This window comes from Xenopus laevis, chromosome 6L, assembly GCF_017654675.1.
Source record: "Xenopus laevis strain J_2021 chromosome 6L, Xenopus_laevis_v10.1, whole genome shotgun sequence".
Lineage (NCBI taxonomy): Eukaryota > Metazoa > Chordata > Amphibia > Anura > Pipidae > Xenopus > Xenopus laevis.
The window spans coordinates 120,594,799-120,620,589 of NC_054381.1; the positions used below are offsets into that span (position 1 = coordinate 120,594,799).

General features: G+C 37.0%; 1 protein-coding gene across 1 annotated transcript in view; it reads left to right on the top strand.

Moving 5' to 3' along the window:
- Nucleotides 1–25,791, top strand: part of spidr.L (scaffold protein involved in DNA repair L homeolog) — a 205,376-nt gene that overhangs the window by 106,862 nt on the left and 72,723 nt on the right. The window contains exons 9-10 of the mRNA XM_041566418.1: nt 2,015–2,210; nt 3,738–3,994. Of these exons, the coding sequence (XP_041422352.1) occupies nt 2,015–2,210; nt 3,738–3,994 (453 nt within the window). The remainder of the gene's footprint in view (nt 1–2,014; nt 2,211–3,737; nt 3,995–25,791) is intronic.

A 25,791-nucleotide genomic window follows, 5' to 3' on the forward strand; every position in this document is an offset into this window, starting at 1 on the left:
GAAAAAATACTCCAGCTTAAACCAGTTGAGGTCATGTAGAAGTCAGTAGCAGATGTCCCTGCAAAATGTTCATGACATTGTGATCTGTGCTGTAATCCAACAAACTTGTCACGGTGATAATTCAATAAAACTTGAGTTTTCGGAGCGCCAATTTCGAAAAACTTTAGAAAAAAATGATTGCTAAATTAAGGGGATTTGGGTTAGAGAGTTTGGTTGATTTTTTTTATTCGAGTGCGAAAAAGTTGAGTAAATACCCCCAAAGTTAGATATTTCCTCATTATGACCTCTTAACTGCTTAAGAATCAAAAGGGGCTCATAGCGGAACATGTCTACGCAGATCACTTAGAAATCCTGTATTTTGTGGCAAGTGAACCTGGTTACCAAATTGAACAATAAAATTCCATCTTGAGTTGCTTGAGGCACATTAGTTCCATATAAAGAGTCAGAATGTGAGTTTATGCCTTAAGAACAGGTGTAATGCTGCTTGAATATTGACAGTGTCAATAATGTGTTAGAACACGCTAATGAGAATGCGGTAGGTCTCATATACGCCTCAGTTACTGCTTCTCTTCTGCCATTTCACTCTGTCAATCCCTGCACTGGCTTCCGCTACCTTTCAGAGAAAAATTCAACTAATGTTCCTGACATTCAAATCACTTCAAAACTCTGCCACAATGCACAGTTTCTAAAGTAAGGGGCCCATTCACCAAGCTCGGGTGAATGAATAGAGGGAAAAAAGCTTGAATTTTGAGTAGTTTTTTGTGCTCCTCGACTATCAAATTGGCGTAAATTCTCCTGAGTAGAATGATTCGAATAGATCGAGCGCAAAAGCGCTGCGACTATTCACCCATTCGATAGTCGAAGTACTGATCGAGCGCAAAAACGCTGCGACTATTCGCCCATTTGATAGTCGAAGTCCTGTCTCTTTTAAAAAAATACTTCGACTGCCTACTTCACCACCTAAAACCTACCGAATTGCTTTAAAAGCCTATGGGAAAGTCCCATAGGCTTGTTTTCTAAGTTTTTGATTGAATAAAAAGGCATTCGATCAAATGAAAATCCTTCGATCGAATATTCGATTGTGCGCCTATTCGGTGAGCGAATATTCGATCGTGCGCCTATTCGCCGGGCGAATGCCCATTCGACTATTCGCCAGCGCGTAAATTCGCCCGAATTGCCTATTAGATTCTATTCTAGGATTGTACCAGTTGATTCAGCCAAACTAATAATCAATAAAAGTTCATCCTTGATAATATTAGCTCACAGTTAAATGCACATTGACTGATAGGGGTATGTTTTCTTTATAAACCAAGGACAATGCAATTAGCCCATGATAGCACCACTATAAATCTATGTAATGATAAATGTAATGAAAATAATGATGCAGGAGAGGAGATATACCCACAGTTCACCCCAGTCCATGGGTGCATAATAAATAGCAGAAATCAAAAAATTGTGAGTTATTTCTCAAAAAATAACCAAATAAAATCAAAAATTCAATCCATTTATTGGGACATTCAGAAAAAAGGCCTGACACGTTTCGTGCCTGTTGGGGCCTATGAGTAAGTGCCCTAACAGGCACAAAACGCGTCAGAATTCAAATTGATTGAATGTTTAATTTTATTTGGTTATTATTTTTGGAGAATTAACCTCTGCTATGTTTTCTCTATTCCATGTACACATTTTTCATACAGGAAGGCTAATTGACTCCTGATAAAATGATGCATTCTTTATGGGAATGTGATAGAAACCTTACATTGTAAGATTGTAAAGCAGTGCATTAAATGTATTTATAACAAACAGGGATTTTACTATAATGTAACAAACAAGGGATACAGAATAAAAAAAAAATGGGATCACAAGAGATTACAGTCTAAAGATCATTGTCAGCTGAATGTTTAACTTTTTTTCCGGTAATTTGTTTTAATTCACCAAAGAGATTTTTCCTTCTGTCTTTAGTTAGAAATTGTAATTTAAGCACTGCAACATACGTTCCTATATTTTCTCATTCCAGGCAAAAACTCAAACTGCAAGATAAAAATATGTACATCATCTTGAACACACATTTTACCCAAAAAATTCTACAGAACAAGAATCCAAGCAATAAAGCATACAGCTCAGAAATAGTAACTGTAAGAAGGATAAAATTGCCATTGTCCGTAATATATAAAATTAATGAGAAATCTCATGAACATGGAGTAAAGGAACAGGTGAGTCACAGTAATCAGTTACTTCATGATAAAATGTTATTTTTAACGACTGAAGATTGGATCGGGTGATCAGACTTTTAGATGTAGCTTCATTTTAAGCGTTTTAATTGTTTTAAAAACACTTATAAATTATGTTACTCCAGGAACAGGAAAATGTTGTTCATTCATTTCAAGTATACACCTATGGGCAGATTTATCAAAGGTCAAATTTCAAATTTATGTGAATTTTTTGTTTACTGTAATGAATTCAAATATATTCAAAACTCAAATGGGAGGTTATTTAAGAAAAAAATTGAACGTCTAATATTCGATTGAATTGTCCCAACCCGAAAATTCTAATCGAATTTGAATCAAGTTTTCCCTCTGAAAAAAACTTGAATGTCATGAAGGCATATTCAAATGATTCAACATACCTCTGCCATTGACTTATAAATGAACTGAGCAGGTTTTAGGTTACGAATATTCTGATTAGAACTGTTTCCATGGTTGAGGTGTGATCTACCCACATTCTAATTTACATTCAAATTGGGGGATTAAAATTTGAATGTGTGAATTTTGACACCAAAAAACTATTTGAATTTACAATTTGACCCTTAATAAAGCTGCCCCATAGATGTTAATGTGTGTAGTGTGGCATATTTTCAAGATACAGTCAACTGATAACCGATGACATGACTGCTTATCAGTGCTAGAACTGGTTGATGTTTCCCTTTTCATGGGAAGGCAAAGCATCAGTAATGGTTTTGAGCACCTCTCTAAATGTACTATTTTTAATTAAATATAACATTTTGAATGAGAGCATATGACTTTCAATGTATTTTAAACTCATTAGTTAAAGGGGAACTAACTCGAAAAGGAACATTTAATATAAGCTTCCTCATACTGAAGTCAGAAACTTTCTAAATACAATCAATTAAATAATCTGCATTGTTTCTGAAATAATCAAGTTTATCTTTACAATTCCTCTCTAAGTATCTGTTCATCTTCATTCTGTCTTTATGCAGCAGTTGGGTGTCAGATGAATTATACAATATATCTTATAGGGGGGCTTACTTTCCTAGCAGATGTATTAGAGCTCACTCAAATAGCTGATTCCAGTACAAACAAAATAAATGCCTTTTGCACAAATTCTGCATGTAGAGAGACTTCTGATTTCTGGCAATTTAATAGAGTGAGCTCAAATATATCTAGGCAAAATGAGCCCCCTATAAGAGATCATTCATCTGACACCCAACTCCTGAATGAAGACAGAATGAGGAGAAACAGATGCTGAGAGAGGAATAGTGAAAATAAACTTGATTATTTCAGAAACAGTACAGAATTTTTAATTGATTGTATTTAGAAAGTTTCTTATTCTGAAGCCAATGTTAAATTTTCATTTTCGCAATAGTTCCACTTTAAGGTGTATTCATTGGGAGAGCCACCTGTATCTTAAAGGGCATGATGTCATATATAAAACAATGTTTGCAGAAATTAACAAATTACTCTTGTATTTGTATACTTAACAGATTTAAACTGTTTTTACAGGTTTCAGATAATCCTTCTGTACCAAAACCTTTGCAGACTGGGAGCAATCAAGGGAAGCTATGTACTTTGTACTTCAAAAAGAACGACTCTCTCCTGGATGTAGTGGAAAGCCAGGGTGCTGCAGGGTGGAAGGGAGCGTGTCTTCATGTAGTGGTGCAACGTGTATACTGCCTTCCTTCGAAGGACAAGACTGGACTATTGCATGGAAGCAGTAAAGACATTCCCTGCCCAGATGATAAGTTAAGATCAGATTTCAGGTGAGTTAAGATGTAATATTTGTTTGGCGTGCAAAATGGCCACATGCACAGGGGTGCTGCTGATTGCTATGATGCTAGTTGAGACACTCACTTCAGGCAGCATCAGCCCACAAGTTACCAGGAATGGCAAAAAGCTGCTCCTGGTAACTTTAAAGAGGAACTATCGCGCAAGTGAAAATATAATATAAGCTTCAGCAATCAATCAATTAAATATTCTGCATTGTTTCTGAAATCAGGTTTATCTTCACTATTCCTCTCTCAGAATCTGTTTCTCTTCATTCTGTCTTCATGCAGCAGTTGGGTGTCATTGACAGAAACAATATATCATATGGGGGGGGGGCTTCCTTTCCTATCAGATTAATTAGAGCTCACTCAAATAACTGATTCCAGTACAAACAAAATTTAACAAAATATCTGCCTTTTGCAGAAATCCTGCATGTAGAGAGACATGATGTCTGGTGATTTTAATAGTGAGCTCTAATACATCTTCTAGGCAAAAGGAGCCCCCCTATAAAATATATTGCATCAAACTGTCAATGACTATCTGACACCCAACTGCTGCATGAAGAGAGAATGAGGAGAAACAGATGCTGAGAGAGGAATAATGAAGATGAATTTGATTATCTCCCAACAGTAAAGATTTTTTAATTGATTGTATTTACAAAGTTTCTTATTTCAGTAAGCTGAAGCTAATATTACATTTTCATTTTCACAATAGTTCCCCTTTAAGAGCAATTTCCAGTTAAGCTAGAAATTCAGCACTCTCTGCACTAACGATTGAGCCCCCTTGGACCCACTCCAGGCAAGAAAGAGAAGAGTGTGGGGGTGGGGTGCAGGAGCCACCTCAGGTAGGTAAGGGGATAAGATTGCCCCCCTTCAGCAGCCATAAATGAATAGGTGTGTGGAGTCTGACATAGGTAAATTCTTCAAAAACAGAATATATCAGCTTCATACATATTGATACAGATGTTGTTGCTAATATATTCTTTATACATTCATTTCATATTTATTTTTACACAGTTGATATTTTGTGAAAACCTTGTTTCCTTGTTGAATGTAGCCTTGAACAATAATGCTTGTCATGAAAAATGCATTGTAAATAAACATCTAAATTAGTTTCTGAGATTTCCCAATTAGAAAATTCTACTTGAGAACTGCAGTACTGTTATAGGGCAATGAGTCAAGGTCACCAAGTAGATATGAATTATGAATGTAATTAAAAAATATTTCCTGTTCTTCGGCTTATACAAGCCAATAAGGATATAGTCTATTTTAAATGTCAAAGTAATTTAAAGGAAATTGTGAAGACATATAAATAAAACATTTATAGCATGAAAATTGTGCATTATTATGGACTTTCACCCGAAAGCTGGTACGTATGACGTCTATGATATGTAGTTATATGCACTCACCACAAAACAGTTGCATTACCTGTGTCAGTGCAGATCAATCTTAAGGTAAATAAAATGCATGCATAAAAGTAAAAAATAAATGAGTTTAAAGGGGTATGCCACTTCTGGATATGTATAATTTCTTCATTGAAGTGGAGCTTCTTACCCCAGTAGCTGGAGTGTTAGTTGTTTACAGAGCTGGGACAGGCCAGCTATGGGCTATTTTATGAGAGTGTGGGGACAAACCAGAGTACTCAGAAAAATGGCACCGATGCAGGGAGGACATAAACATTTTGTACTGTTCCCTGGCTAGCAAAGATTGATATTAATATTACAACTTAAGGTGGCCACAGACTCCAAGATCCGCTCGTTTGGCGACATCGCCAAACGAGCGGATCTTTCCCCGATATGCCACTAAACTGCATGGCTATATCGGGGGTAATTCGAACGATCAAATTACGATGCGCCAAGCTGCTCCGACGGGTCGGTCGGGTAAAAATCCAACCTTCCCGATCGATATCGTGGCCAGATATCGATCGGGAAGACCCGTCGGAAGCCCCCATACACAGGCAGATAAGCTGTCAAATCGGTCCAAACGACCGATATCGGCAGCTTTATCTGCCCGTGTATGGCCACCTTTACACTTATATACAGTGACTATTACAGTAACATACTGTGGTTTGCTTGACTTATATTAGCATTTAGCTTTAATAAACCACCTGCCCCAACCCCCTCCGGTGTGTTGTCTACTGCAGAGTACATAAAGGTAAAACTAAATATGCACAGAAAGGTAAAAATAAATACTATGTTAAGACAAACATCTGTCTAAGTTGCATTTCATAAGTAAATGTATAAATTCAACTTAAGAACAAACCTACAGACCCTATATCGTATGTAACCTGGGGACTGCCTGTATTATATATAAGTTGGCTGAATATTTTTATATATAGAAAACCAAGCTCTGGCCCTAACTGGAATCATAAGCCCAGCTTGGCTTATTAATTATCTATGCTGACAGATTTTGTCTTCTCTGTATCTCTCTGCAGACTATTCACTAAAAATTCATGTTTTTTATTTCTCTTAAACCAACATTTGAGGTTTATCAAGTGTAAAATCCACAAAAAAACTTTAAAACAAAACTTTGACATGTAAGAGCTGTGAAGGTCCAATACAAGTAAGTGGGAGCCACGCTTATCCTATTTGTCATTTTTAATCAATGCTGACTTTGAGGTTTTCAGAATTTTTTACTCTAATTGCCTGAAAAACTTGAATAATTTCAGGTTTTCGTATTTTATTTTGGATCCTTAAGCATTTTTTTCCATTTGTGCTTTTTGTATTTGGATCTTTTAATAAATTACCTGACATTCGTGGTTTTAGAGAAAATTCATTTATTTGTGGTTTCAGAAACTTCGAAAACTAATAACATGAGAATGTTGATAAACGGGTCTCCCCATAACAATATATGACTATGAGCTTCTTGTAACTGGAAGGCTAGAATATGGGGGGTAAAGCTATGGACAGCCTTTGTATACCCCCAAAATTAACACTTAAGCAACAGATAGTTTACATCATAGTAAAGAATCTTATCAAACTGTGAGAAATTTCAGTAAAAGTTTAAATTTACCTTGAACAGTGTCCTGTGATGTCACATTTTTTATTGCAGTTATGGAATCCGTTATCCGGAAACCCGTTATCCAGAAAGCTCAGAATTACGGAAAGGCAGTCTCCCATAGACTCCATTTTATCCAAATAATACAAATTTTTAAACATGATTTCCTTTTTCTCTGTAATAATAAAACAGTATCTTGTACTTGATCCAAACTTATAAAAATATAAAAAGATATAATTAATCCTAATTGGAAGCAAAACCAGATTATGATTTTATTTCATGTTTACATGATTTTATAGTAGACTTAAGGAGTGAAGATCCAAATAACGGAGAGATCCATTATCCGGAAAACCCCAGGTCCCGAGCATTCTGGATAACAGGTCCCATACCTGTACTTTTTGCTATGAATTTGGTTTGTGTGCTTCAAAAGTGGACCAAGCTCCTTGCAGCCCCAGGTGCAAGCTGTACCCCCTGCCAGGGAAAACTTTATATGTATTCAATGAAAACAGCAGCATTCCTGTATTATTGAAAAGGGTGAAAAACTCTACTTAAAATGATAGTTCCCTTTTAAAGTAACCAGGAAATAAAAGAATAAATAAGATCTTGTGAAAACACAAGGACAGCTATCCTCTGACTGACTTTTATCAGCATTGTTGATCTGTAATTGGATGTCCCAAACATGATTCCTGTAAATGGTAAGAAAACATTTGTCAACATATACTTCCTGTTTGAACAAGCACTTGAATGATAGTATGTTAGTAAAGGGCTCCCGGCAATATTTTTGTTAGCTGATCTTCAAGCATGAAAAATGAAGTATTTTCAAATTAACATAATTATAAAATAAAGAGGCAGAAATATCTGTGAGGTTATGAAGCTGAGAGAATATACATAATGTCAAATGCAACCATCAAAAAGCACAGGGACTTTTCAGGCTCAGGGCATACAGAGCCATGCACATTTTCTTAGCATATGGAGAAAAGCAGATGCCTTTCCACCTGCTCCTGTGTGTAGATGTACCAACGTCAGCTTGTGTGAGATACCTGTGAGAAAAAAATATACTTTTTTCAGGTTTTTGGGTGCAACTTGAGTGCTCATTTGTGACAGGCAGGAGGCAATGCTATAATGACATTATTTTTGTCTCTTGAAGATAAGTAAGACCCACTGTAATTTCACATAACAAAGCACTACCCCCTATTTGATTCAGTACACATAACTGCAGAATGAACAACTGCAAGGTGACCCTGCAAGCCAGCCTGGGATCAGATACTCTTGGCTGTTAATAGTCTAAACTAGGGTTAGTTAAGGTAACAGCAGAATATGCTCTCTGCTTTCATTAGTAGTTCTTATTGTAGGTGTGGGTTTATGCAAATGCAATGAACGTTTGCATGACAATAGCTTTGACTAGGAGTTGACCTGGAAGTTAAAGGGGTTGTTCACCTTTAAATCAACTTTTAGTATGAGTGATATTCTGAGAAAATTTGCAACTGGGTTTAATTTTTTATTATTCATAGTTTTTGAGCTATTTAGCTTCTTATTTAGCAGCTCTCCAGTTTGCAATTCCAGCAATCCGGTTGCTAGGGTCCAAATTACCCAACAAGCATGCAATGGTTTACCGTAAATAGAAGAGGGCATGAATAGAAATATGAGTAATACAAAGTAGCAATAACAATACATTTGTAGCCTTAAAGAACATTTGATTTTAGATGGGGCCAGTGACCCCCATTTGAAAGTTGGTAAGAGTCAGAAGAAGTAGGCAAATAATTCAAAAACTATAAACAATGAAGACCAATTAAAAAATTTCTTAAAGTTGGTAATTCTATAATATATTAAATGTTGACTGGGTGGTGAATCACCGCTTTAAGTGAAAAGCTGTTGATCTCATGCTAGTAAACCTGGTTTGATTCCCTGTGGTAACTCCTTGTGATCCTGGACAAGTCACTGTTGGTGTCCCAATATATTTTATGCCCCTGTCATGACTGCTTTAATTTCTTTATATACCCTGTAAAATGAGTTGTATGGGTCCTTACCTCCTTAGGGGTATGTAAGGCAGTGAAAGTCAAAAAAAAAATGCTTGCAAAAAGTAGATAGGATTGAATAAAAATACGTTCGCAGTCCCAGATAGAAGACCACATGAGGGATAATTGAAATGGTAAGAAAATCTTATTTACTAAATGGTAAGAAATCATATTTACTATGCCAGGATAGCAAATTCTGGTAACTGTAGCAAATAGATGTAAATTCTCATGTCTCTGACCTTAAGAGGCAAAGGAACCCTAACATTTTGAAAAACTTTTAGAGAGCATGTATGCCTCCATACTTGCCATAATTCTCCTTATTTATGGATCCCAAGCGTGTTGCTTACCTATATAGGAGCAAAGAGTTTCCACTAGCACCTGTCTAAATCCAGTGGCACCATCTAGATTGTACTGTGTATACTCGTGATTTTGGTGCCCTGGGAGATAGGGCATTTTGTTGCCACTGTGAAATTGACATTCAGGAGGCAACAAAAGCCTGATCATATCTTTGCCTATTCTTGCAGTTTTTTTTTTTTTACCTGTATAACCATGTCGTTTTTAAAAGAAAAAAAGTCCCTTTGCTTAAATATGTCAATCCAAAGTAATGTCTATGTAAGTGACCACTGGGGGTACATTTATATTTCTCATTTTTGCAATCAGCTGTGGTCTGTTTTCTCTACAGCTGCTCTGTGGTCTGTTATCTCTACAGCAGCTACGCGGCCTGTAATTCAGTTAAATATATGGTAAATACATGCCTAGCTGTGATTTACAATATCTGAGAAGATCTTTCACTGTTGCTAATAATTGTATTTGTGGGATATGGGGGGTACACAATGGGTTAAAACATTGTTTTTTAAACCATCTCTCGCCCTTGTTGGCCCTCCCTTGAAATGTGCCTTGGTTTTCGTAGCTGCCTAAGTGGTGTTGTTTACAACATACCATTCATATTTTCAGCAAGACTAGCATATGTTCAGAGCAGCACAAGTCATGGTTTTCTGGCTGTTCTCTTGCATGAAAATAAACAGGAAATTCATAAGTAGAGTGGTCTTTGCTGCTCTTCACTATTTTCCGTAATCTGCTTAGTCAGCAGTTACTGCCGAGAACCCCATTAGCTTCATTAAGTGATATTTTTTACTTAAAACGGATTCTTGCGTTTCTATGGATCTTTTTGGTGGCAAGCAGCAGAGCATGGTAACTGCCTTCCATTTAGTCGTTTGTGTTATTTTTCAGAGAGAACTACAAGGTGCTTGTGAAAATAAAAATGTAAAACTATATAGCCGAAAGTATATAACATTTATGTGCTGGTTGAACTTTTAAGTTCAAAACCATAGGAATATGAAGTTGGCCCCAATACCAGACTTGGAACATGGCTGCAGGGATTAGCTCCCATTAACACAGGAGCATGAGTGAGGTCAGGCACTGGTCATAGGTGATGGCCAACAGCCCAGTCATTATTCCCCCACCACCAAATAGGCAAGTGACATTCTCTTGGCATCCATCAAACCCAGATTCTTCCATATGGGGAAGTGGGATTCATTACTACAAACATTGTTTCCGCTGCTTGACTCCAACAGAGAGGTTCTTTACACTAATTCACCCACTGCTTGGCGTTGTGCATGGTAATCTTGGGCCTGTGTGCAGCTATTCAACCATAGAAACGTAGTTCATGAACCTTACAATGGACCGTTCTTATGTTCTGTTTGGAACACAGTAGTAGTGAGTGTCACAACCAAGAACAGGATATATTTATGCATCACCCTTCCCTTCATTGAGCTTGTGTTGACTACCTGTTTGTGGTACCTAGAAGTTTGTACAGAATATATAATATATGGACACAAGACACCTAGAAGTTTGTACTTTTACTTCCCAGCAATAGAACGAATTGTTTTACTGGGACAAGCAGAAATTTGACAAACAATTTGATGGATCGGTGTGCTGTGTTAAAAGTCAGTGAACTCTCCGTTATGACCCATTGTAATCACTTTCTCATTAGATTACTTGGCTCTAATTGATTGTATATGTCTATAATTAATGTGTATAGCCAAATAACCAAAACCATTAGAAGAGGTATGCTGTTTTTGTCGCAGCTCACTTGTATATGCCTGTTATTATTGAGATTAGCTGCAATAACCAAAATGTCTATGTTGGAGCTAATAAGTATTGATTATGATATCTCTTCCTGCATAACATTTCACATAGTCTTTACTGTATGTGTTGCCACATAACAGCTTCAGTCAGACTAACCAGGTGTGTGGGTCACAAGAGAAAAGGCTGAGAAAAAGTTTAATTGGGAAAGAAAAGGACTGCGTATGGTGATTTGGGAGACTAAAGAGGAGAGCATTAAAGGAGAAGGAAAGGTTAAAACTAAGTAAGCCTTATCAGAAAGGTCCATCTAAATATACCAGTAAACCCCCAAAGAAGTGCTGCTCTGAGTCCCCGTCAAAAGAAACACAGCATTTCTTTCCTTCTATTGTGTACACATGGGCTTCTGTATCAGACTTCCTGCCTTCAGCTTAAACCTCATTGCCCTGGGCAAGAGCATGCTCAGTTTGCTCCTCTTTCTCCCCCCCTCCCTTCTCTGCTGTAATCTGAGCGCAGAGCAGGGAGAGACTCAGGCAGGAAGTGATGTCACACCATGTTAATACTGTAGCTCCTATCCTAAACAAACAGAGAGTTTCTAGAGCTTTTTACTCAGGTATGGTAAAACATTCTACATAATAAATATAGCATTCTAGCTTGTGCTATTGCAGCTAATCTATTGGCAATAAAACACCTCTGTAGCTTTCCTTCTCCTTTAAAAGGGATGTAAAGGCAAAAAAAAAAAAATAATAAAATTTTTACTTACTTTAATGAAAAAGAAATATATCTCCAATATACTTTGATTAAAAAATGTGTACCATTTTTTAGGGATGCACCGAATCCACTATTTGGGATTCGGCCCAATCCTTTGTGAAAGATTTGACCAAATACCGAACGAAATCCTAAGTGTGAACATTTTTTTCACTTCCTTGTTTTGTGATAAAAAGTCACGTGATTTTTCTCCCCACCCCTAATTTTCATATGCAAATTAGGATTAGGTTTGGCCAAATTGTGCTTTTTTTAAAGTTACTTTGCCTTATGGCACTAATGCCCCATTTCCTCCTCCATAAATAACCACAAGAAAACTGATGAAGATGTTCCCTTGTCAGTGCAAAATTATAAGCCCCTATAATTATCAGTTCACCAATCCGAGTGAATAATACTTTAAGAATATTTCTCATCCAGACTTTTGAAGATAATGTAATTAAATTGTCAACTATTTTTTATTTTTCTGAAGCTACAGCAAATCACATGCACACAGTACTTACCTAGGTATCATAAAAAAAACTGGAGTCTTGAAATCCAGTTTTGTACATGCCTAATTAGCAGATACTTCGGTGTACAATGAAGACAGCCCTGGTTTCTGTGAAGTTGTATACAGGTATGGGATCCGTTATCTGAAAATCCGTTATCCAGAAAGCTCCAAATTACTCCCTTAGACTCCATTATAATCAAATAATCCAAAATGTAAAAAAATTATTTGCTTTTTCTCTGTAATAATAAAACAGTACCTTGTACTTGATCCAAACTAAAATATAATGAATCCTTATTGGAAGCAAAATCAGTTATTGGGTTTATTTAATGTTTAAATTATTTTCTAATAGACTTAAGGTATGAAGATCCAAATTAAGGAAAGATTTGTTATCCTGAAAACCCCAGGTCCCAAGCATTCTGGCTAACAGGTACCATACATGTAGTATGCATTAATTTAAAATGCTGTTTAGCCATGCAACTTGAGAAGTGCATTTAAGTTCCTGGTCAGAAATGCAGCATGGATCTAAACGAAATGCTTACTAACCATGCAGTATGTAAATTTATTATGTTTGCTGCTTAAAAATGCAAGATGGCAACCCTGATTTTAACTGTCTGCAGTAAAGCTTTTAAGGCTTTTGTTAACCCCAATTACTGAATTAGTAAATTGCATTAAAAGTACATAAATTAATTTAAAACAGACACCTACTGTTTAATCTTGTCAATGACTGATAATGCTAATGCTACATGTCTGGCTTTAAGAGGTGTTCGCAGTATTGTTTATGTAGTAATTGCTGAAATGGACAAACATTAGGGTTCAACGTGTTCACCTAACATAGGGGCCCTTGTTCTTCCATCTTTGTAGGAGCTAAAAACACTGCACTTTTCTACAGACATCGGTGTTGAGTGAAATGTCTCTTCTAGGCACACACTAGAAGGTGGCTGAACATGCTCAAATGTTGGTGACGGAGCAAAAGAGAAACAAATACACCTTTATATGAAATGAAGGCCTTTCATTTAGCTTTTTGAATTTAAATCTAAACTTAAATCAATAGCCATCACACCAAGGGCCCATTTTTTTTTTTTTTTTAAAAAAGTATGGTTCCAAGCTTATTTGATTAAAATACATTTTTGTTTACCGCTGCTCCTGTCAATTGCACTGTGTTTCCAGTTCCTACAGTATATTATGTAACTGTATAAATTCACAACAATATAGTAAGTTAGGTTGGAAAGAGTGAGCAAGAACCCGCCCCCCCCCATCATCACCATAGGCCAGTTGCCAATTAAGTCAACCAAGAAAAAAAAAAAAACCTAAAAAATGAATGTCTGGCTGCTTTTCTTTTTCTTTAAATGGACAGAATTGTGTATGATGAGCTATAGAAGTATGGTAGTCAGTGTTTGGACCAATCCCAATATTATAGACTTGGTGCATCCATGTTTTCAGACAAAGTTGCATGCAGTGTATGATTTTTTAACTGGGAAGGTGGAAACCCTTTGCTGTGTAACCTTACCCTAAAGCAATGTTCAACTCATATGATTTGACGGGCTAAAGCATTAAGGGGCAGATTTATCAAAATGTGAAAATAGAATTCACCACAGAAAACTCACTTTCTATTTGTTCTTATGGGATTTTTTGGAATCATATTTATTAATGAGGTTCGCCATTTGATAAATATGATTTTATAAATCCCATAGGAATAAATAGGAAGTGAGTTTTTCTGTGGTGAATTCTTTTCTCACATTTTGATAACTGTGCCCCTAAAAGTGTAATACAGTATCAAGTTTATATGCACTTAAATAACGACCCTAAATAAACAAAATATTATTTATGATTAGCTGCTCATAGCTACAGCTTGCTTGTGCGATGTTATTCAACATTGTCATTCTATGCTGGCTCAAATATTTTCCAGCACCTGCTGCCTGTCAGTGCGTGAACTAAAAACACTTTTCAGAAGTATCCAGACTGTATTCTCATCTATCATCACAATGTTTTTCTGAAAGTAGATAGCACTGCTCAGATTCAAATAAAACAACCTGAGTTAACCTCTCTACCTACCTTAAAGTACCTTGAGAACTCATGTGACATTGGGAGGATCCCTAGACTAAGTACACTCAATCCTTCACCACCATTATGAATATGAGCATTTGTTCTCTCCAGTGCAGCAAGCAGAACTAGAAAAACAAAACATGTTTAGGACTTTGCACTTGTTAAACAGAAACTCTAGCTAAAAAGAAAAAAAAAAAAGATGTGATCTGTGATTCACTATTTTCTAGGGTAAATAATTTTCTTTGGGTACTGTGTTTCATTTACATTTTTCACTTTCCGTCCTAAATTAAGTTTTAGTGCCTCGTTGCTCTAAAGTTGGCCATACTTTTCAAGATCTGTTCATTGGGCTCAGTTGCCAATGAAATGTATAGGGACAGTTTATTGCAGTGATCCTTATACATATGTAAGCATACCCCATACTCTGGAAGCAACATGCAGATCAGATTAAAAAGGTGTTTGTCAAAAAATAGAATAGAATTCAAGCTTTATGCGTTTCATATCTATCTGAACACTTAATCATAGGCTGAGGGCCTGGGGCCACAGCACCTGGGCCACTGCTTTACTTTATCGATACTTGCAATCGATATATTTGTGATAGATCCACCTCTGCCCTTTATAATGAACTTTTAGGGTGTGTTAAGTGTCTCACAGCACGATCCACTGTGCAAAGAAGAATAGAGGCATATACACCAAAATTTCGGTAGCAAATTAAATCTTTTCCATTAAAATCTTTTATCGTAATTATACTGTGCAAATAGTGGCCACAATGCAGAACTTTTTGTGGGGCTCCCCCAATTGTGGTAGTCAGGAGGGAGTTAGATGCAGACCCCATAGCTGCTGCCTCTATAATCTGGTATCCAGACAAAGGAGCAGACTTGCCCTTATAGCACTAAATCTTTCACCCATCTGCATTTCTGCTAACAAAGAAAATTTAGCATCTTGTTTTCAGCACAAACATTTGTGCATATGCAGGCAGTATAATAATTATAATGGCACATGCATATTCTTGATAAAAGAAGATATTTAAACCTAGAGTGGGTTAGGAAGGGGGGCACATCAGTCAGGGAGTAATGTGAATTGATGGTCATTGCCAGAAATTGTACCTTAAGTTAGATACAAATTGACTTTTTATTGTACAGGTATGGGACCTGTTATCCAGAATGCTCAGGACCTAGGGTTTTCCTGATAACGGATCTTTCCTTAATTTGGAACTTCATCCCTATTGTCTTCTAGAAAATCATGTAAATATTAAATGAACTCAGTGGGCTGGTTTTGCTTCCAAAAAGAAGTAAATCTTAGCTTGGATCAAGTACAAGGTACTGTTTTATTATTACAGACAAGAGGGAAATCATTTTTAAAAATCAGGATTTGGATAAATTGGAGTCTATGGGAGACAGCCTTTCTGTAATTCAGAGCTTTCTGGATAACGAAACTCTGGATAACAGATCCCTGTATTGTGTTTGTCTTGTTTAAAAAGTTTAAAACAAGTATGGAAAGCTTTATGTTTGGAAAGCGGAGGGGGACAGCTGAAAGTGTGCTGGCCTTCATTCTACTAATTCTAGTGTTGGCTCCGATAAACTACAGAAAGTAGGTGACTCTTATTGAATTCAATGAGCCAGCAGTATTATTTCAATATAAAACATATTCTACAAACTAGGCAGCTGCATAGTTTTGCCTCCAATACTTTTGTGATGAATCTTGCAGACTAATTCCTTTCGCCAGCCTTAAGGCTCATGCAACCCAGCAGAACCAATATATTAGTTAACCTTTTTTCCTTTCGTTGTACATAAAATGTGATTATGGGGTGTGCTTCCTTCTGGGAAACACCAGCCACCATGGTAAATGTTCCCTTTAAAACTTGACACGAAATTCTAGAACATGAAATTTGCTCTGTTAAAATGCTTAGCTGTGTGGGTCTTTTCTAGTCTTGATAGTTTAACCGTGTTTATTGCATATACATTTGCACACTTATTAGAGAGGATCAGAAACTTTGGCATCCTTCACTCAGACATCTGTAATAGCTATTTAACAAAACCAAATAGCTATAGTAGCGTTTGGTGCCTGCACTGGCAGACGGCTAATGCTCTTGTTGAAAACTGCTATGAAGACCTCTCCAGGGGGTAATCTCAAAAAAAAGAACCGTCTTAGAATGTCTTAGGTTTAACAGTTACAGCAGCAGCGCTGACATGACAGAAGTCCTTTAGTAGTTGAACACAGCAAGGGGCCTGCTTTGAAGTACTGGGCAGCCCCGGGCCCAATTATACATACTGTCTCTTAAAGCTACATGAACTGCCATAGTGGCAATAAACTGGAGAAACTTAACCTAAAAACATATGTTTTGCTATTTTATATACTTTTTTTCATGGCATTTAAATTTTTATAAGTTTTTTTTAAAAGTTAGTAGCCATTATAAACCATTTGCTTCAGTGCTGGGTTTCAGCCATTAGAAGTGCCACCATAAAGTACAATTAGATTTATGTAACAATACATTAAAGCCTTTTCATAGATTAATATTGGGTTGTATTTCTTTTTGTTTTCTCTCATGGAAAAAAAAACAAGTAACCTACTCTGTGTACTTATAGCAAATTAAAAAGAAGACCTAGAACCACTGGAATTTATTCACCATTGAATTTCTCATTGAATGAGAAAAACGGTCTCTAATTTCACTTTTTATAATGATGTAGTTACTTATGCTCCTATAAAATACATGTCACGGAAACAGCCATATATAATTAACATTCATAAAATAAATACAATATAATATAAAAAATAGAATATAGAATGATCTAACATCAATGCCTGGGTGCAGTCATAAAATAATCGATCATCAATGTCCGCACTCTCAGATCTTAAAAAATGAAAAGGTTATTTATTGAAAAGAACTAACGTTTCCGCTAGCCTTCATCAAAAAAAAGAGTGGTAGCCGAAACGTCAGTTCTTTTCAATAAATAACCTTTTCACTTTTTTAATACCTGAGAGTGCGGACATTGATGATCGATTATTTTATGACTGCACCCAGGCACTTAGATTTTTTTGTAACGTGAGTGCTGGCTAATTTTGATATTATATATATATATATATATATATCTGTTTGATAAGATTCTTTTATATGCCACTTCAGTTGATATTAACTATCTGTTGCTCATTTTGGGGGTATAGTTTTCCTTTAATCATGACAAATCTAGGGGTTTCATTATTTCTTGAGCTAAAAAAGGGAAAACATTGAGTAGCTTCGGTTTACCTGTTAAGCTACATATATATAAAAAAATAGATCATATTAAAACAATATATTCTGCATATGTTCAGCACAAGCCCTAATTATTGAGGTGATGTTGAACAAGGGTTATACTGCCCTTTATCCATACTTGCTGATAATGAGATTAGATGTAGTGTTTGTGTGCCTCTGTGTTATGTGAATGTTATAGGGAACTTCTATAGTAAGCTTCACTCATTTTTAGTGTATATGTCTAGGGAGGTCAAAACTCTAAACCAAGTGCAGAATGTTCATATGCCTTATCGGAATGTGACAAGGCATATCGTTTTCCAGACTATATTTGCTGTTTGAGATAATAGAATATGTAATTAAGACAAGAAGTATTCAGCAAGCAAACAAGCAATAAACTCTGAAGGCTAAGATGACTCTATATAAATATGTCTGTGTGTGTTTATAAGTTTGCACATTTGTATAAGGAATGCACAAAGTCCAGTATTTTGTCTGAAATTTCGACAGATCCCAGTACTTTTTGCAGGATTCATCACTTTACGAAGTGTTTTACCAAATATAATTTGAACTCGTAAAGGCATGAGTCTTTTAAACTCTAGACAACTGAGTGCAAAATTGTTTGTTCACAGTTCATTACATTTTCACATTTTTCTGAAAATGTAAATATTCAAATTAGGGTTTCATTAGAAATTCACTAATTAGGGGGCAGATGGGGACTGTTTGGGTCTCATGTACTTTAAATTCCAGGGCCTATTTTCAATTCCAATTAGGACCTACTCCTTGCTTCTTTGCTATAGAGCTGTAAAGCGCACTGTGATCCAAAGCATTTACTAGGAGCTCAGCTTGTTTATGACACTTTATGACTTTAATGATCTAAGTGCCAAATGCTCTTCATTGTTTTTCCCCTGATGCTATGGACGATTTTTACAAATAGCAGTGGAATAGGTGGAGCCATTTGTGATGCTGCACTTGACACCATGTTAGGAATCCATAGTAGAAGAAACTGAGACTAAATCTTTTAGTCTGTTATAACATGGAAACCCCGGTGAGCAAGAATTATCCACTTCTCTCTATATAAGATGCAAATTAATAAACATGGTAACATGCATATAAATACTAACAGTCTTGGTCTAGAGTACATCAAACAGTTCTTAGATAAAAAACAAAATGCATGAAACTGCTACTTGATCCTTTTAAACAAGAAAGAGAGTAAAATAATGTCTAGTAATGCTATATTTTATTTAATTTAGTGTAACTTACTGTGCATTTCCATTGGTTCTGCAGCCTTATAACAGTAGTTATCCATGCCATCAAATTAGTCCACTGTTGATCACCCTCTTGAATTTTGTTAGGCCATCTTTTGAGTGTCACTGGCACTGCACATGCTCCGGGTACTCTGGATTGCTGTTGAAAAGCTAATCTTGGGGGGGTCGCAGGAAATCATCAAAACAATGACAGAAAGTAGGGTAACAGCTGTCATAGAGGATGCTTTAGGCCTGGTCTAGTTTACATAAAGCTTATTACTGGTAATTTGATGATTACGGCCCTTCTAAATACTAGGTTTTAGCTTTGAAAGCAAAAATAGTTACATTTTTCTATTTGAGTTTATATCCACGGTATGTTGCTGAAATTAGACACCTAAAAGATTTTTATTCAGGAGGGATAACAGATTTGAACTATTGAGGGGAAAATGCAGTACCTGATTATGACATATGAAGTCATTATGAAAGGCTAATTGTAAACATAATTAATTTCATTTAATCATAACTAGTACACTATCCATTTATTCCAAAGGTCGCCAGGAACTGCCAAATTTATCATGGATCGAAATTGGGAATCCAGAAGGTTTCCCAGTAGTTCAAAAGACAATTTCTCAAAATTTGTTGACTTGACACCATTGTCAGTTCATCAGATTGTGGTGGTTTGGTTTTCTCCTGCTGGGATCCTTGCTCCCCAATGCTGAAAGAGAGAGTTTAACAGTTATTGTATGCACTGAAAAGCTCCATACACCTGCAATTGTTAAATCAAAAAGTGTAATCTTTTATTGCCCCATCATACTAATGTCTGCTGACATTCCAAGGTGAACCTTTACTAGAAAACAAAACAGATTATGTCTGTGTTTTTTGCTAGCTAGCACAAGCTTCTCACCCCTATCTCACATATGTAATAAAATCAAGACTGGAATGGGGGATAAGGTTTATGGCCTTTCTCCAGGAATTGATACCCCTTGCCTCATGACATTTACATAGTTACAACATTTGTAAACTCTCTTTAAATATATTAATATTTAATATATATTAATAAACCACATGTGATCTTTTCATGCAAAATTGCATACGGAATGTATACTATTGAATTTATGAGGAATTTAATTCATTGTAGTTTGGTGCTTAAATTGAATCTTTCAGAAATATCCTTTAAAAACTAGAGATTAGCTCACATACCTGTTTTAGAAATATGTCTATACACCTCCAAATTTTACATGTGTTCGATTATTTTCTAATTGGCTTAAGCATCCCGATAGACTTTAAGGGGGTTATTTATCAGAATATGAAATATCTCATTATTTTCTGAAAGCTACTCTGACCAAATCTGCACTGGTTTTTCCCCTTATTTATCAATACATTTTTCTGAAAATTTCCTGTGCAGGAAAAAAATCGAATAATTTTATGCCCAAATTTTTCCCCCCGGATTTTTCCCCGAAAACCATGAAATCTTCATAGTATAGGAAAGTTATAAGAAAACACCTGGTTGAATCTGCTCTTGTTTATGCACTGGTGGAAGTACACCTTTGAGGGTATTTTTAAGAAAGCAGTGTAGAAACTCCATATGTGTAGCCTTACATGTGGGGCCCTTGGCAGACCATTCTGCCATGCAGTCCATGTTGATTGGTCAGGGTCATCAGTAACCCTTATTTATGATTGTTTTTACTTATAGGTCAGATCAGCAGTGCTAGGGATGAGCAAATATTTAGTTGAGTTCCACTGAGATAAAAACACCCATGGAGTAGATTTACTAGGGCGTAGTGGGTTTCTTTTGGAAAATTCACCAGAATGTGAATTCGCAGGGACATAGAAAATTGCCTGCTTCGCCTTTTAGTAAATTGGCAAACGAAAAAGCTCAGCGCTAGAGAATTTTCCCGCCGTTTCGCCAAGTGTATTTTTGCTCAGGCGAACAATTGTTACTCGGGAAATTTATCAAAATGGGAACTTTCCAATCTGTTACCTTTTTCGCCAGAGTCTGTTTCGCTAGGATGCCCATGTGCTTAGCTAAACAGCACTTGATCAGGTTGTTTTGCCAACATTCTGTGGAATTGGATCATGGAAATCAGACCATCTGGCCAGCTATTATGATTTCAGTGTTGACTAAAATGGGCATTTATTTTTATGTTTACACCGGCAACAGCTAATTAATTGTAACCATATATATGTAGTCTTTTATAAGAATACGTTGCTTGTACTTTCCAGGGCAGTACAATACATGATCAGTGTATCATCCTAAGAAATGGAAGCTAGGCTGCCCCCCTTCAACCCTATATAGCTACTTTCTGCCTTTCACAGCCAGCTACTTTGATTCCATGTGCAAGGCTGAAAACGCTGTATCTAACTAGGTGGCCTTGAAAGGCAGAATGTAGATTAGGGGTGCCCAAAAGGTAGATCAAGATCTACCAGTAGACCTTTAGCTGGTGATCACTAGATCTCAAGACACTATAGTAATATTTTCCATGGAACAGAATGCGAACAATGCCTTTATGGATGTATATTATAATGGGACAACATCATTAAAAGTAGACTTCGCATTAGTAAAGTATGGGCACTCCTGATGTAGATATATAGGGGTCTGCTTATTCATTTCATTATTGTGATTCCATGTGCCATCCTAAAAAAAACACAGTAATGAAATGAATAAGCAGACGTGTATGTTTATCATAAAGAGCACATCTGTGTTTGCTTCCTCATGCCTTATGGCCCCCCTCTCTGTTACTGATACCTTGATTAGCAATGTCAACAGTCACATTCCATAAAAATTAATTAATATTTTTGGACTCTACTTGGCTTTTTTTCTGGTAAGCCAGTGGTTTCCTGATTTACAGCCTTTTCCATTTCCTATTTGTCCTGTACTAGGGTTACATTCACTTTGTGGAGAATGTTGGCGGCTGAACTCAGGGCATCATGTGATTTCTGCTGCTTTTCTCCCCCCCCTTTCCTCTCCTCCCTTGTCATGCTTACTCCCCACCTTCAGTATGTGCCTCGGCACACGCTGTTCAGTAAACAAACTTCAGAGAACCAGAGAGAGCTGGTTTTGATCAGCACATTCATTCACACAGAGCCTTCACAAAGGGTAGTCCGTTGCATAGCCTCCATAAAGAGGCTAGAGGGCGATGAAGCCAATATTTTTGTTTTCATTAGTGCTTTTTATAGATGTGAAGCACCAGCTGTAGCTAGTTAACATGAGCTCAAATCATCCTCTAGCGTGCAGTGTCTGTGTATTGGGCTGGGGATCTGCTGATGGAAACAGAGATGTTAGTCACAGTGTCATTGGATGTATTTATATGAACTTTGTATTGTACAGGCTGTTAGTCACTAAATAGAAACAAGATGAAAGTGGAAGGGGGGAATGTTGTCTTGCTGAAAACTTACACTTATTACCAGTGCAGGATGCCATATAGATGACTGACTGTACAGTCCCAGTAATAAGGACAGAAAACAATTGCCCTACATGGAAAGTAGCACAATGATAAGATTTTCTTCTCTCTTTCACGAAATTCACTATGAAACACAGTACCTGACTTCGACATTATTGCCATAACTGGTTTGGTAAATTTGAATCACCTTGGTATATACAGTCATATGAAAAAGTTTAAATGTAGAGTATGTGAATCAAAGGCAAGGAGCAGAGTACCTGCTAATTATTGTTTATTGTGCATCCACCACCACAACACTTCAAAAAGGGCCCTTGCTGCCCGAAACATGTAGTGTGGATGCACAATAAACACTAATTAGCAAGTACTCTGCTCCTTGCCTTTGATTCACATACTCTACATTTGAACTTATTCCAGTGGTTGCCAGTGATGGAGCACCAGAGTAAATCAAGGCTACTCAATAACGCTTGGCTTTTTGTGTGTTCCCTTGAGAGTGATATGAAAAAGTTTGGGAACCCCTTTCAGTCTGCATAATAACTTACTCCACTTTCAACAAAAAAGATAACAGTGGAATGTCTTTCATTTTCCATGATTTCTGAACAAAGATTTTTAGTGAAGCAGTATTGTATGGAGGTAGTGAGTAGTGAGGCAGTTGTATGAAATTAAATCAAATGTGAAAAACTGTCTGTGCAGAAATTTGGGTACCCTTGTAATTTTTCTAATTTAAATGCATGTAACTTCACAATACTGATTACTGGCAAAACCAAATTGGTTGGATTAGCTCGTTAAACCTTGAACATCATAGACAGTTGTGTCCATTCATGAGAAAAGGTATTTAAGGTGGCCAATTGCAAGTTGTGCTTCTGTTTGACTCTCCTCCGAAGAGGGACAGCATGGGATCCTCAAAGCAACTCTCAAAAGATCTGAAAACAAAGATTATTCAGTATCATGGTTTAGGGAAAGGCTACAAAAAGCTATCTCAGAGGTTTAAACGGTCAGTTTCAACTGTAAGGAATGTAATCAGGAAATGGAAGGCCACAGGCACAGTTGCCGTAAAACCCAGTTCTGGCAGGCCAAGAAAAATACGGGAGCAGCATATGTGGAGGATTGTGAGAATGGTTACAGACAACCCAAAGATCAACTCCAAAGACCTGCAAGAACATCTTGCTGCAGATGGTGTATCTGTACATCTTTCTACAATTCAGTGCAACTTGCACAAATAACATCTGTATGGCAGGTTGATGAGAAAGAAGCCATTTCTGCACTCACACCACAGAGTTGCTTGTTGTATACAAAAGCTCATTTAGACAAGCCACAGTCATTTTGGAACAAAGTGCTTTGGACTGATGAGACAAAAATTAAGTTATTTGGTCATAACAAAAAGCTCTTTGCATGGCGCAAGAAGAACACCGCCTTCCAAGAAAAACACCTGCTACCTACTGTCAAATTTGGTGCCGGTTCGATGCTGTGGGGCTGTGTGGTTAGTTCAAGGTTAGCGGCCCTTGTTAAAGTCGAGGGTCAGGGGAGTTCTTCCCAATATCAACAAATTCTTCAGGATAATGTTCAAGTTCCTCAGGGGTTGGATATTTCAACAAGATATTCCAAGCAACTTTTTAATTCTTCATTTTTTTTAATCACTTTTGGATTATTTGGCTGCTTCTTCTTTGTCTTTCCAGCTTTCAAATGGGGGTCACTGACCCTGGCAGCTAGAAAACTATTGCTCCATGAAGCTGAGAACGTTATTGTTTTTTATTACTACTCATTATATCCAGCCTCGCCTATTTATCTTTCTGTCTCTCACTGCCAGGTTGCTAGGGTATATTGGACCCTAGCAACCAGGACGTTGATAAAATGCCAACAGGAGAGTTGCTAAACAAATGCCTAAATACCGCAGTTCGGAAAACATATCAAATTGTGCAAGAATATCCACATCTACATCACACTAAAATTTAATTTAAAGGTGAACTAGCCCTTTTACAAGACTATAAAATGTGATGCTTACTTCTTGGCCTAGTTGTATTTATATGCATTATCAGAATTTCCCATGTTTTTGAGAACTATATGGGAGCAGCCTATATTTAGGTCTATAGTTTACTGCAGAAATTGAAATACATGAAGAATGTGTCATTGTATTGTAGCCATACAGCTATAGGCAGGTAGAGCTTCCCCTTTAAAAAGCATCCCGGTGGGCCAAAATTGAGCTATACTAATATAACGATGAGATTTTGTGGTTCATTAAGGTAAGACCGTTTAATCACCCATTTGTTCAAAAAATAACCAGTGAAAATCGATTGGGTTTAGATAAACTGTACAATCTGTGAAACAGATGTTTGATATTTTTCATTTTGTTTTATTTTATTTTTTTCAAGTTCTAGCCTGTAAAATAACTTTTTTCTGGTGAACAATCTTATGTAATTACTGCCATTAATCATAAGCCTGTATAAACTCCAAATCTGCAGCACTCCATTAAACCACAACGTTTTTTTAATGAAGTGATTGCTTCACTGCTTGATGTTAAACCAGGAGAGCAATAAGTCATGTACTGCTGGCCTGACTTTAATTTTGTTTTGATGATAGTAATATTCAGATAATGCAGATCTTTTGAGGCATCCAAATAGTGAACAGAGTGTCCAGCCAACTGGTCATGTCTATAAAAAGAAAACCCATTGATATTTGTTCATCGTGACCCGTCAGTAAAGCTGATGATGGCAGACAGGTCAGCCATCCTTGGTGTATATATTATCTCTAATATATAAATATCAAACACAGGGCTGGTCCTATCAAATGTGGGGCCCAATTGGGACCATGTTGGCGGGGCCCCTAGACAAAGTGTTGCTGGCTACTGACACACCAAGTATTTAGGAAAATAAGGGCATACAGGCACAAAATAGAAAGGAAAGGGGCAGACAAGGTAACATAAGAGGGGCACACAGGGTAAGAGAGAGAGGGAGGAAATAGGAGAGTGGACTGGGCCAATTAGTTTGGGGCTGGGCCGATTCAGCTTGGGAGCAGGCTTGGTTGGATTGGGGGCAGGCAGGGCCTATCAAGGTTGGAGGAAAGCTGGGCCTATGAGAGTTGGGGGCAGGCTAGGCCTATGGATTTGGGGATGGGCTGGACTCTCAAAGTTGGGGGCAGGCCAGGCAGCATCATGTGCTGAGGGAAATATTATCTGTGCTGCCCTGTGGTGCGGGGCCCCCCAGAGGTGCGGGGCCCAATTGGGCCCAATTGGTCCAATTGGCCTAAGGCCGGCCCTGATCAAACACATTCAGAGCTGTAATCCCTTTTCTGTTGGAGAAGGCTGGGCTAAATACGCTGTGCCAACAGTGATTATGGTAAAAATGTGCACTAATGTGGAGGGTCCGTCATAGCTGATTATGCAAGAGAAATCCTAATCACTAATCCAGTAGAGTTTTATAATAATAATTAATGTTAATGTTTTTAGAATCTTTGCTGTTAATTATAAGTCTGCCGTATATTTCAGTTCTGCTTGTAAGGGGCACTGGAGAAATGTTAGGAATTACCATCTAAAATATAATGAAA